This window comes from Pelecanus crispus, chromosome 7 (genome assembly GCF_030463565.1).
Source record: "Pelecanus crispus isolate bPelCri1 chromosome 7, bPelCri1.pri, whole genome shotgun sequence".
NCBI classification, from domain to species: domain Eukaryota; kingdom Metazoa; phylum Chordata; class Aves; order Pelecaniformes; family Pelecanidae; genus Pelecanus; species Pelecanus crispus.
In genome coordinates, this window is record NC_134649.1 from 2,058,927 (window position 1) to 2,073,672 (window position 14,746).

Below are 14,746 nucleotides of genomic sequence, written 5' to 3' on the forward strand. Positions count from 1 at the left end.
TAAGTTTTACTTACCCATCAATGATGAGATGTTCATAGGGAGCCTTCTTGTCACAGACAGGGCAAACCCAGGTTGGTTTCTTTTCATTCATTTGAATATACAGAGTGGCATCAAAACATTGCAGGTGTGAACAAGTCAGGGCCCTACATGGTATAGTTAGCCGCATTTTACCAAGCTTTAAGAGGAAAAAAAAAAACAACACCAAGATTACATCATCTTGATATTAAGTTAACACACAGGGCTTTTCTGTCTGAAAAGAGCCAGAGACAGATTGAGTTTTACTCCAGAAAGAACTCTCACAAATGAGAGTTTTGATTCAAATACATGCCATGTACACCGGTCCCTCATTCCTATAGGTTTGATTATTGCATAAAAGAAAAAGTTACTAAAAAAATCACATTTTTAACTACATTTGACCAAGGAAACTGAGGACTACATCCTTCCATATTCCTGTAACAAAATACAGAGTCCGCCAAGCACCCGTAACAGACCAGTGTCCTGGACAAACCACAAAAAAAGAATTCTTCTTCGTTAGTATTTTTTTAAAAGCTGATGAACATGGGTCAGTCCACTCCTATTCACTCACCGTTCAAGTGTGTATTCAGGCTGCTGTCCCTATCTCAGTCACCAGGGCACTACCAGGACTACGTGTTTAACTTTACAGTCACAGAAGCACGCATATAGAAAATGCATTTGCAGAATTATGGATCATTTCCTGATGTGTTTCTCCATCTCCATTTTCACTACTTTCTCCAAAGAACTGTCAGAAAGTGACGACTCACAAAATAAGTCATACCTGGTAACTATTAAGAAACTATTTTATACTCCTCCTGCTGTGATAAACACCGCTGCTGTGTATACAGTCGTGAGGTAACCCGAAATTCCGCTGCTTTTTTCTTGTGTAAAATACAAATAGCTGACTATCCCCTATAATACCATCCTACCTTGTGAACACTACAAAGGGCCTCCAGATGTGAACGGAAGATGAGACAGGAGAAAATGAGTTCTAAAGCACGCTTTCAGATGGGATCCATCCTTTCCTTCCAGTTTGTAGAAAGGCCAGGACAGCAAGGCTTTGCAGGCCAGCACAAAGTTTAATACAGAAGTTATTCCACAAGTTTAATAAAAAAAGCACAGCTGAATGCTTAAGCTGAGCACATAACAGATGAGTGCTACACACACTGAGTATTTAGGCTAAACTAAGGTATTTCTGTTCCACAGTTTAGATTAGATAAATCAATGCTAACCAATACCGTAAAAGACGAACACATGATTACCTTGAATGCAAAATTGATCGGACAGTGAAAGGCATTTCATATTAATCTGAAATAAAAATGTCTCATCTCCTCAAAAAAAAAAAAAAAACCTCAAGTAGTTGTTTTCTGGCAAAGTGCTTATGCTGCAGTTTAGGAGGGGCTTTAACTGACCACACTAAAGGTAAAAAGTAGGAATGCCTAAACAAGACTTTTCCCACATTAAAAAACAACAAAACAATTATTTATTAAGAACTATTTATACTGAGTATTTTGAAGTTATGTATATTTGACTAAAATATACACAATGACTTCATTTGAAAACCTTCAGCCAATTCCAGCAGTGGCTAGGAGGAGGAACTGTTTTTAGTACGGCTTAAGCGAGCACCGTGGTCATGCATACTGATTCTGAGCAATACAAGATGGGTGCCACAGGATGGCACTCAATCTCAGAATATCAGAAAAATAAAAACAATATCAAGAACAAAGGCTCTACTCACAGTCCACTACTTCCTCCATGATGCTGCTTTTTTTTTTTTTTTTTTTTTTTTTTTTGCATCCCCGTAAGCAGAAATCCCTCCACCCCATCCCCAGCAAATTCAGCTAGACTGCAGGATCCTGCTTGTTTTCTTTCCCTCTGGCTCTCAGTCACTGTCACAAAACTCACCACCAGATGGGAGGGGAGCAGAGAACTCCCCGGGGAGCCGGCAGTAATGGTGGAGGAGAGCTCAGACAGCAGGAGGTGCTGTGTGTGCCATGTGTTTGGCACCCCCTCTCCCAAAATCCATGACCAAGCACATTATTTCTATCACATAATCAACCCCAACAAAGCAAGGCCCCCTGATCCATGTCTGTTACGAATTCTTATCTCCCAGATGGTAGGTCAATGGCTCATTTGTCTTTTGGGCACAATAAGAGTCTCCGAGCTTAGCGAGGATCAAGAGTAAGGGTATCGGAGATAAAACCTGGATGCTTCTGTGCGATGCAAAACAAGAACAAGGAAGGTCGAAGACATGTGCCGCGGGAAGAGCATAAATACCTGTCTCCTGAGTAAAAATGCAGATTTAAACCAGAAACATTTTCACAAGCTTTTGGTACAAAAACCGTGGCCCTGACTTCTCAGCAGTGGGCGGATTTAACCGAAGCCATACGCATGCAGACAGAATCAGCGTACTCAGCGTTAAAACAAGTCGATGTCTCCTTTCCCATTTTTGGCATTGGACCTCCTGGATCAGCTCTGCCATACTGGCCAAGCTCTGTCAGAACTGACATAAAGGAAAGGTCATAAAAGAAGGGATGCAGCCCAACTTTCGAAAAACTGTGTTTCCCAACACTGTTACTGTTTTGATTCCTGCCTGTCGGCAGCCAAAGAGACACTGCATTAATTTCTGTTACAAGCATACAAAACATTGCTATCTTTTCATGCTCAAAAATACACCCAAAACAGCAGTTAAGGATTTGTAAACAAAGCTGCAAAACCTACAGTAAAATGCTAGATTTGGAATTTTTGTTCAGTGAAATATTTGGTCTGGCTGCAGAGCCTGTGGATTTATTTATTTTTATTTCAAGGGGAAAAAAAAAGAACACGAATTCAAGTGTCTTCCTGAAATACAGACTCAGTCCAGCCCATTTGCCTGCTGTATCTTGGATAGATTCAGCCAATAGTTAAGGACAGCTTTTTCTCCGTACTCCACGGTCTCAGAGGGAGAGCAGGCCTCTGCGCTAAAAAAAGCTCAGCAGCAATCCAAAACAAATTCAGAGGAAGCTGCCTCGCTCTGCGCTTTTTTGAGGGCAAAAATAAGGGTTTCAAAGTCGAAACCTGCCACCTCCATCCAGATATGCAAGTCCATCTATTTTATTGAAGTATACACACGAGAGAATCACACTCATAACAACTGAGATGGGAGAACGGCACCCTCACATTTAACAGAGTTGAAGATGCATCATTCTTTAATTTTTGCTTCTGCTGTTAGAGACCAAATCAGCATTTTCAACATGTGTTTTCAAAGCATACACTGTCCATTCCAGCATTAGAAAGTAAGCACAAAACATTTACAAAAAAAATTCTCCCTGAGCCAAATGCTTACAAATTAGCAAATAAAAATATGGAGGCTATAATAAAATTACATTCAGACCTGAGGACAGTCTGAATCATGCTAATAACCTTTCTATTCATAGGACAGGTTGAAAGGTGCAGTCTCTGTCCCAACAAGCCTTTGCAATGATGGATTATTCCAAGAGCTACAGTGAAATCAGACAGCACTGAATGAGGAACATACTGGAAGAAAAAAGTCAAGTGTGTATGTTTTATAGACATTATTAAAATGACACAGAGACCAATATGCTCAAAATAATCTGCTACAGACTTTGGTTTGTATATCTATCAGAAAAGCAGTAAATTTTAAAGAGGAAATACTGACAAAGGTAGGACTTCTGAAGAGCTACATCCTAACGTCTGATTGCGGTTTTGTTTTTACGCCTGGCAGAACTCTGAGAAAGCAAAATACAATTTGACATCTTTAGGTATTAGCAAACCTGCAGTCCTAAAAGCAATATTGTAGAGAATATTCCTGCTCTAATACTAACTCCTCTGAATCGCAGTCATCAAGAAAAAAAATGCATCTGAAAGCACTGCAGAAGAACTTTTATCAGTAATGGAGGCAATCAGGACAAACGGAAGTGTGTCAGAAAACTCCCGTGGAATGATCTATAAAGCAACATAACTGCCTGAAGTGGCAGTTTTGACAAATCAAGTACGACTGAAGTAAAAATCTGTAATTCCAGAAGATGCATGAAGATTAATTTAAGATAATGACTTAATACATTGGCACTTCTAAACTCTCACAGCCATTTAATTCCTACTAACGGATTACTATTTTTGTCTGCATTGGAAACTAGTTTTAAGTGGTAAGAATATTGTACCTAAAGAACAGCAAAAAAAAACCCAACAGGACTGTCATCGTGCTTTCTAGAATAACAAAGTACTAACAGCACAACAAAAATTCAGCTATAACAACTCAGCAAAATAAGCTGCCAGGTGTGGACCCGAAATACTTCAGCGTTCCAGATCCGCAGCAGTTTCGATGTGACATGTAAGTTCATAGGTTTATAAGATTATAGGTTATGAGGTTCTAAGTTTACAGATCAGGATTTTATTTCGTAAATGCAATTCCTGTATCTTTCTTACAGATGAGTTTTATCTTCCTTATAAATGTGTTATTTTTTAGCTAGCATCAGTGTTGATATGGAGAAAGACTGAAGATCATGAAAACACCATTTAAAGATTTACAGTAACCTAATACATATATAGAAAGTAACCATAATGTCAGTTGTGCTTTTTACAAAGCAAAGCTTATGTATCTAAAAGTTTATCTTTACGTTGGTAGAGTTTAGAGACATGTTTAATAACTTCAGTAAGCTTCGATTCTGCAAGAATAAAGTCAGTTTTCTTCTTTAGATTTCAAAACTGAAAATTTCATGTCAAGCTTGAGCAGATTCAGCCAAACCAGGAAACAGATGTATCCTTTATCTTGAAAAGAGGTTAAAAAGTTATACCACAATAAAGGTACCGTGTCAATCAATACAGAGAGCAAGTATTCTGAAGGTGCATGGTACTTGAAACAAGAGCACTAAGTCCCAGAGATTTAAAAAAGCGCACGTAATATTAATATTGTTAATATTAATACTGTACAGTTTACCAATGATAACATAAACCCAGGTATAAACTAGCGCTTATCCCTGCATCTGCTTGCTTAAAAAACAATTAGTAGGTCAAGATACAGTACATCTCTGCCACTTCCACATTCCCTGGAAGTGTATACTCCCACTTCAAATTTGGAACAAAATTTTGTTTGAACAACCTCGCTTCATTTTTAATCTAACACTATTAAATACTCAAAGCGTACACATGCATATAATCAACTTCAGTTAACAGATGCTCAGTTTGACCACAGACACTGGCTGAAGAGCTATTTTTAATAGTCAGACTCACCTACCTTACCACTGAGAGTGGTTTTATCACAATCAAGGACCCAAACTGCACTCAGATGATATAGTGACAGATTTAGATGTATGCTTACATATAATTTTGAATAGCATTTTCAAGTTAATGAAATATGCATTTTCTCAGGGGTATATCACATGCTTAAGCACAGTGACAGATAATTTCAGCACTGGATCCTAGCCCCCCAAAGTTAACACACAAGGTAAACACAAGCTAACCTCTACCAAACACACGTCCCAGAACAGCCACATTTTGACCAGAATCAATTTTGAGGGAATTAAAAAAAAAAAAAAAAAAAAAAAATTTAAAAAACCAAACCAACTTACTGGACAAAGAAGAGAAACTCTTAAGCTTGTTGTTGCTATTTCACTGTCTGGATCGGCCGTCAGTTTCTCTTTAACTGTTATTTGAAAGAAGAAAAGGTTTATTTTACAGTTGATCTAAAACACAAATTGGTTGATAGAGAAGTAAAACAAGTGTGAAACTGTGTGCTGAACTCTGTTTGCCGTATTGACTGGAAGCAAGCAGCAGTGACTATTGTTTCAGACTCACACAACAGACATGTAACATAAGCAGTCTTTACTCTCCACAAAGATCATAAATGACAAGATTTAAGAAAGTGAAAAGCAGAAAAAGCTCGTCTTAAACCAAGATCCCTAGAAAATGCATTTATACAGAGACGTCTCTCTTCATATACACACAACTTTGTACTTGAGAAAGTTATTTAAAATCTACTGACAAGAGGAGCCACATTGACTTGACTGGTAACTTCAAGCACATTAAAAAAATGTGTTAGTAACCCTCACATGGACAAGCACCACTGTAAACCTCTGAAATACTCATAAAGCAATCCTCTGATTTAAAACTGAAAAGCAAATTGAGAAATAGGAAATGAGAAGTACCCTGACAAAAGTTGGGGTTTAAATAACTGCAGTGACATATTAGCACTACAGAAGTCTTTCATCTCTACCAGTCCTCTACTTTTACTTATAAGGACTGTTTTCTAAGCAGTCACTGGTTAAATGAACAAGCCGGTTCCATGTTCTCCCTGCTCCATGAACCGGACCTACACCCTCACTGGCACCTTGTATCCAAAGAGCAGCAGCCACCTGGAAACTCTCTAGATTTTTGTGTATTTAAATCATCATACTGCATTAGCACAAGCTAATGCCCAGCACTATACACCACTGCCTTTGTAGCATTTACTGGTGGACTAATTCCTTCCCTTTTGGAGCAGGTCCTGTGCTGTGTACAACACCCGTTAGCCGAGCATTAAAGTGTATGACCAACAGCTGTCAGGTGTTGGTATTTTCACCCTCTCCCTGAAAAAGAAACATGCAGCAGCTTTTACTCGCTTTTTTATTATACATACTTATACTCGTCAGAGAAAACAACAAAGCAGCAAAACCTCACGCTTAAATTGGGAAGGGGGTTGGGAGGAGGGTTGTGCTAGACACTCTCTCTCCGGGAGCTCACTCCGCAATACCGTGCCAAAGGAACAAAAACCGTGTTGATGGAGACTTTCCTCCAGCATGTCAGCATCAAGGTTCAGTGTCAGGCATTTAGTTCAGCTTGCTTGAGGTACTGAATTACCAGTTAACTATATAAATACAGTTGTTCTATTCTGAAGAAACAAAGCCAGTATGGCTGAACTGAAAGAGATTCTCTTGCATTTTTCCCTTCACAGTGTCAACAGGGTTCCTGGACTGGCTCCTAGCACAAACAAAGGCCTCCGAGTCTTTGAATTGGAACTGAATACAAAGAACACCACTATCAGATTCTCAAAACCCAGAGAATTGTAGGAAGTCCAAACCTCAGTTAGTACAGTCTTACTTCAAATCTCCTTTTACAAAAGCTATTTTCCCTTTTTAAACAAGTAGTACATCAGACATACTTAGTGCTCTAGAATGATCAGGGTTCCGTATTCCTTTTGCTCGCAACCTCTGCAGTAACACCGTAGAGGACAGCTGCTTTACAAGATAGACTGCCATGGAATAGTTCTAGAAAACAGAACAAAAGATCAAAGTAAAAACTGTTTTAAATCGAAAGAGAGCTTGTATTTTATACAATGCTTATGCAATTTGTTATGTGATTACAGGGCGCTGTGTTTCTAAAGCAGTTACAAAACTTTAGATGGCAAAGTTTTCAGACTAGAGAAAACCCATCGTGCTTCAGAAAGTTCACAGGGCTGGAGTTTTAGAGATGCAACAAAAGTGACTTCACGCTTCACTGAGATTCGATTTAGCTGCAAACCAAGCTATTAAAACAGCATTTAGGACACTTCCAGAAGTTTTACATCTAACTCGGGATGCGCAGTCTACAGCCCATTTAAGAAGGGCAGTTTTACATCAGTCATGTCAGGTACCGCAGTTGTTTCAATACATTTAAGGGAAGCTGTTAGGTCAAATACAACATAACTTTTTTTTTTTTTTTTTAATAAAAGCTTTTTTTGTTTTCAAAAACAGGAAAATCATCAGTGATGCCTCTCCAAAAGGAATACAAAAAGACACATCATCTGCAGTATTTCCCACTCAGTCTGGAAGCACTGTTCAACTTTCTTTTTCTTACCTTCCTGCACTTACTGCCTATGAAATGCTAACGCTACTTCGCTGCCGAAGCTTAACGAAGTAAGGCAGTTAAAGAGCTCAAGAGTTCAGTGGGGCCAAGATGTACTCTAGTGAATCTAGTCAGAGCAAGCAAGAAGTCATCACTCCCAGCTGTCCGTCCTTCCCCTCTGGAAGGGGTTAGGTCACTTCCCCCCATCGGTCTCAACAGAACAAACCATGCAAGCATGCCTTATCAGCGTCAGCAAAAAGCCATGGATGCTCACTTCTGCCACTACAGAAAATAATTTGGCATACAAGCAGGTCAGATGCAGACCAAACATCAGCTCTGCCAGCTTCCCTGTGAGCGGGGTAATCCTTCCCGAGAGGGACAGAGCGGGAGTGGCAGGAGGATGCGGCTCCTCCTGGCATTGCTGACCGGTTTCAAACCACAGCCTGAGATTTCTGAAGCTCTCATTTTTCTTGTAAGCTACTAACAACAGCAGGTAGTAACTGTCCTTCTAAAAATGTGACATTGTACTATGCATTCATCAGCAACACCCCTCTCTTCCCCCCACCCCCAAAATGGAAAGGACAAAATTTGTGTTCTCACATCAGGGTACCTCAATTACTTCTGATATAAACAGTGTTTGCTAAACCTGTAGCCGCAGTCATACGCTTTAAATCAAAAAATGAAAGTCTTCCCCCAGCAACGGCCACGTATGTTTCCACTAACAAAACAAAACAAAACAAATCCATTCAGTTGTGACACCTACCATTATTTAGGATGCCACCAGAATCCAAAGATGGGATTTCAGTAATGTATCTTACCATAAAATTACACAAATTGAAATAGCATCAGGAACACCACATTTTAAATATTTTATTCTTCCAATGAATGCCTCTCACATCGTTAAAAACCACTACTGCTTTAACTTGTTTGTTTAATGCCTCAATTAGTATAGAAGTTAGAAAAATGGTAATTAACATTGTGAAATTATTTACCGACAGCTTGAATCTACAAAGCTAGGAACTTGCCCAAGGCATCTTGTACAGAAGGCTCTTGAAACAGATTGTGTAAAAATCACAATTATGACTTCAGGAAAGGTAGAGTACACCAGCTGAGACACGCAACTGACACTTAAGGGAAGGAGAGGAGAGGAATTCAAATTTTGTACTCTACAGGCACATCCAAATATAAAATAATTCCTCACATGTAACTGTCAAGGTCTCAAACAATCACTTTAGGAAGCGTTACACCTCATGAGTGGGGAAGTTCTGACTGGCATCTAATTCTCAGGAAATACGCTGAGAATTTGCCACTCTCTAGTTTTCTGTTGTAAGCTACAAGTTAGCCAATATGTTTTTTATAACTGAAACAGCTATGAAGCCTGAGAAACAGGCTAGTTCACAAGAGACTAGCTTAGAGTCCACGCAGACTCGTGACATTTCTTTTCCCTAAATCCTCACTGGTATTATTAAGCAGCACTGTATTCAGAGCAATAACCAGGACTCACCAACTTGCGTGCAGGCACTTCTGCCATGTAAACCAAAACAGGTTCATTTATAAATGCTTATTTCTGACACCTGAAGTTCTCATTAGATAAAAGAAGGTTTAAAAAAAAAAAAAATCATTCAGTCATCATTTATTTTATAATCTGAATGGAGACTGGTTTACGCTCCACAAGAAATCCATCATGAAATACCATTGTGATGTTTTATAACTGGCTATTGTGCATGATTGGGCTGTAAGCATTTTTCCACGCTGGTTCAGGAATCCTGGGCTTTGCGCACTGACAAATTCTTGGACAAGGTTTCATCTCAGGACAATTCTCAGGACTTCTAAAAACAGGATGGTTGCAGTGGCAAAGCCACCGCTTTTCAAGTACACGTTGACTCTGTAATGCATACCTAGCAGGGGTTTTTTGCCATCAGTGAAAGCAGTGCACTAATTCATGGACCAATTTATTGAAGTTTTTTGCAGCATGTTCCAGATTTAATTAGTCCAGCGGAACATCAGCAATTTTATAATACCAATTGTAACATTCTCCCCACAGACACAAAAAGTTATAAAAACATGACTTTTTAAATATTAAGTATAAGGATAGCAGTTGTGAGGACAGAAATGTAAAAAAGACAAATTAAATCTCCTAGGCCCTGCTGAGTTGCTATGCTTTGTGTCCGCATTTACACAGTTGTAAGACCCCTCTGTACTGAATGTCACACGCTAGCTACAAGCGAAGCCAAGATAAGGTTTGTCAAGTCCCCAAAATCAGGAAGAGCTTGAAGTCTAAAGTTAAGACAAACAAACAAGAAGGTTTTATAGGATGTCTTATCTTATTATCTGGGCCCTCAATGAGTCACAAAGATAGGTGGGTGGGGGGTGAAGAGGGTGAGGTCATACCAAAGAATTTGAGGGCTACTGATCTAAGGGAGCATGTCATATCTGCCTAGCATAAAGTAATACAATCAAGAGAAGGAACAGTCTACTGCTAAACCATGAAGTATTTTCTGAACAATTAAACTTGCTTATCTTTCAAATCTTTCAAACAGATGCCAAAGCAGAAACTAATAAGCTTTAGACAGCATTATGTACCAAAGTTACTTACTCTTCCAATTTCTGCAGTCCATGAAACGACGATTGTGTTTGGTACCGTCGTAGATAATCTGACGAGTGAGGTAATGTTGATTGGTCGGCTAGGTCGCTTTGGTTCAACACCATTTTTGGTTGGTGGAAGATAGCCCTAGAAATCAAAGTATTTTTTCCCCTCAGCAAAAAAAAATAATAAATACTGTTTGCCTTCTTCCCCTCTCACCACAACCCTGCCCCAATAAAAGCTGTGTCTCACCTGATCCGGGTTCCCTCTTCAATGTAAAGATATGGGGTTTTTTTATATATATGCATCTATCAGACAATAAAGTATCAGGTGTTTTACAAGCCCTTTCTTCCTTACGCAGAGCCTTGCACGTTCCAAATCCTAACCCTGCCCACTGGAGTATTATAAGGCACCTTTGCCACCTCTCCTTTCTCAGCACTGCTATTCAACCCACCTGGCTGACGCTGCCCCGTCTAATCCTGTGCGCTGCCCCAGTGCCGTAAGTTGGCATTTTTCTCTTGAGTCCCATTGGTCAGTGAGGGTCTATTCCCTGCACAGACGACCTCCAAAATAGAGTCCAATTTCAGCCAGACTCACTGGATGTTTGTCAAATGTAAAAATGTACTGTCATGTTTTTTGAAAATTAATCTACTGGCTGGTCTCCTGAGAAACAATTTACTTAACTATCTTTTCCATTCATCTATCCATCTTCATTCAAACGCTCCAAAAGGTGAAAACAAAGGTTAGGATAAATTCTCAGGCTAATTTCTGACAGACAGTTCCTAATAATGCTATCCCATTATGTATATCGAAATAACATCTTACTTACTGGAAGGCTGCATGGTTTCCCATTTACTTTCACACACAGATTAGGTGGGAAGTGATCTTCTTGCGGACAACTGGTTTCTGATAAACAAAACCTAAAAGAAAAGAGCTTCCATCATCTTTCACTTCTAAAGTGATTTAAAGATCACCTCTTCCTAGAAGGAATTTGTTTTTCCACCGAGTTAAGCAAGCATGACAAATCTTGCTAAAAACAGTCCTCACATTAGCTGCACAGATCATTAAGCAGGAAAGCCCCCCAAAATTACAGGTTTGGATCGAGACGGCTGTAGGTTCCTCCTCAAGTTTCTTGAATTCATCAGACTGACTCTGACTCATTCAGATATGCAGGTTCCTCTTACAAAAGACAGATCATCCAAATTTCCTTCCTACCATTTCTCCAGCCTGACATCTTGATACAAGACCAGGTTTCACAAAATATACAATCTCTTCAACTGTCCTCTTCCAACATCAATAAACCAGCCAGCTGTTTAGCCACAGCATTGAAGCTATCCTCATGCCTATGTCAAGCCTATTGCTTAAGTTCAGACAGTTTTATTTATTTACTTAAGTTCACACAGGCTTGTTTGCTGCTGGAACCAAAATAAGACACACCCTTCCTTGTCCGACGAAATGCGTGTAGGCCAAGATCACGGACAATAGGCATTCAGAGGACCAAAAAGAGCCTCTCAACTCCACTGGATTTCTTCCAGGGAACCTGCCCCACCCACGCAAACGTACCATCCCATCAGGGTATAGCTATTCAGCGCAGCTGAGCCGAACAGGCTGCTGCTCTCAACAAGGGGGAGCTGCCTTCTGTCCCTGTTTTCCCCCATGCTCTCCTCATCCCTTTGGCCATCTAACCCAACACCGAGCCAACCCAGCTTGCTGATCAGCAGAAGGCATCCTAAGAAGCAAGACCCAAAAGCAATCACTGTCTGGCCGGTTAACAGCTCACCATGCAGACATGACCAGCGGGCTGAAAGGCAAGACAGTCATTTTTGACAGGAGTCAAAAGCTCTGAAGTCAGCTCTGCTCACAGCCCTCTGCAGAATTACAGGGGTACGTAGGATTTACTTACGATACATTTGTCAAAACCTCTAAAATAACCAACACATTAAGACCCCATCTGGTGATTCCCAAAGTTTTGCCTTCCATTGCCTAAAGAAAAGTAGACTTTGGGTTGCCATGCCCAGCAAATACCACGTTTGACGTCTCTGCTAGGAAAAATAACACTCCCTGCATGTAGATTTTGAAGGCCCAGGCACCTGGAATCTAACAGACTTGGAGATAAAGGAAGGAGCGTACACACAATCTAAAATAAGAAATTGAAGAAAATCAGCTGGCTATAGCTAAGTACATGCAGTATTCTGACACGCCAGATATCAGGCCACCAGCAACTTCAGCAAAGCTGCATGTAACAAGGACAAGTAGTTAAGTCTGCCCTTTTCAAGCAGCCACCAACAAGCTTTACTCAAGGAAACAACCAGATGAGACTCTTCTCCATGAAGGAAAGCCCAACCTGCTGGACGGCATGTATCTGATATATTTTGAAAAACAACAGCATCAAGAACGGGGGATACAATTACATACCTCAGCTGGACCTGTACTGTGAAGTCACATTTGGTCCCAGAAATATCCCTAGAAACAAGAAAACACAGGTTAAAACATTTTTTTTTTTTTTTTTTTTTTTTTACACAACAGGTTCATCAGTATTTTCTCAGAATTTGCTGTAACTTCAATGTATGTAAACCACACTTTCCAGTATATATAGCGTATATCACACTTTCCTCCTTCTGGTCAGTCAAACCACCACTCTCAAGACACACTAAAAGGTACACTTTTTATTTTTCAAGGTAAATGAATCAATTACATTCTCATCTGACCTCTACCGTTTCCCTTCTTTTCTATACTACAAAGAAAATTCTGATAGGTCACTATGCAGTACATCTTTATGGTGAATAAACATAGAACTTGACAAAGGATCTGACTGATGGCGAGAAAGGGCTGCAGAACAGAGAGTTACGTGTTTGTACAGCGCTTAGTACAAGAGAAACCTGCCCAATACTCCCCCCAGCAGTGGTGGTATTTAATTCTCTCTTCCTCACCCTTTTCCTCTCCATCAGCTTACATACAAAGGAGAAAAGAATTCCCCGGAAGAGTACACGCACACCTGTGTTCTTTAAGAGCACATTTCAAAATGAAAGATACGGTGAGCTAGTTTGTTCTTTAATTTATTTTTATTTAAATACTGTATTACTGATCAAACTCACATTGAACTGCTGATTTGCTGCACTTGTTGTGGCGTCAGTGCAAATGCAAAGCAGGTTTCTCGAAATCGCTGACTATTATCTGATGCTAGAAGAAAACAAGAGATCATCACTTTAAAAGCAGCAAATAGGGAGTAATTAACAGAACAATCTCCTTTCATTGAAGTGTCTACATATATATACAGACATTTATAGCAAGCCCAATAGTATGACACACATCTATTTCTGTAAACAATTTTAGAGCCAACAAGTTGCCATTTAAACCCTCCTGTAAATTAAAATACAATAAACAAACTTTATACGCATATAAGGTAGACATTAAAAAAAGTGATACCGGTAACAGCAAAGCTGAGACAAAACAGCTCAAGACTTTCTATCGGTCATGGAAACGTAACGCTAAATGTTCTTTGATATTAAATAAAAAAAAAAAAAAAACCACTTAGGAATTCTCATCAACCACTTTTTTATTTCCTTTAATGCACAAGATCACGGATTAGCCTGTAGAAGTATACAGAGTGACTGAGAAGTACAACACATGCAACTTCTCACGTTTCAGTAAGGTATTTTATGGCGTTAAATGCACCAAATATATAACGTGCAAACGACTCATGCGGTACGCAGGGATGAAATCTGGTTTTGAAGTCCTTCAACTCTGCGCCACAGCGCTCCACGACAAAACAAACAGTACTTAAGAATGAATGCACCTGCTGAAAATCCAAGTAATGTTAAACATCTCCGAAAGAGTGCTTCTATCTAAAACTCATCCCTTCACCAGGCTACAGGCACCATTGCAGTGCAGAACCATACACAATGGCAATGAAAATGGCTTAAAAAGAAAAAAAAACAAAAGAAAAACAACAAAACCGAGAAGCATCTCCCCAGAGAACTGTTCAACATGCTCATCAACACATGCACTGAAGTGAAAGTTGTAAGAAGCTTGCTATTCAATTTCATTATTCTTAATAATTTTATAAGGCTATGAATAACTCTACTGTGTATTAAACACTCGATAAATTTATCTCTTTTTTTTTTTCACTATAATACACTTCCTGACTCATCCTTGAGTGACAGATGAGTGAATACTTCAGGGTGATACTTCAGATATTTTGTTAAAAACAGCATGTGGTAGGTTGGAACCAACAATAGAATAGACATTGACTTAGTATAAATATTAACAGCAGCAATCTCACAAAATTACATTTATATCTTTCTTGTATGACAATGCTACAAGTTCTGCACATTTTATTACTTTATATGC

General features: G+C 39.4%; 1 protein-coding gene across 1 annotated transcript in view; it reads right to left on the minus strand.

Moving 5' to 3' along the window:
- The window catches only part of PIAS1 (protein inhibitor of activated STAT 1), a 63,370-nt gene that overhangs the window by 9,557 nt on the left and 39,067 nt on the right, over positions 1–14,746 (minus strand). The window contains 7 exon segments of the mRNA XM_075713555.1: positions 15–175; positions 5,583–5,656; positions 7,151–7,256; positions 10,409–10,543; positions 11,226–11,316; positions 12,812–12,859; positions 13,492–13,576. Coding sequence (XP_075569670.1) covers positions 15–175; positions 5,583–5,656; positions 7,151–7,256; positions 10,409–10,543; positions 11,226–11,316; positions 12,812–12,859; positions 13,492–13,576 — 700 coding nt within the window.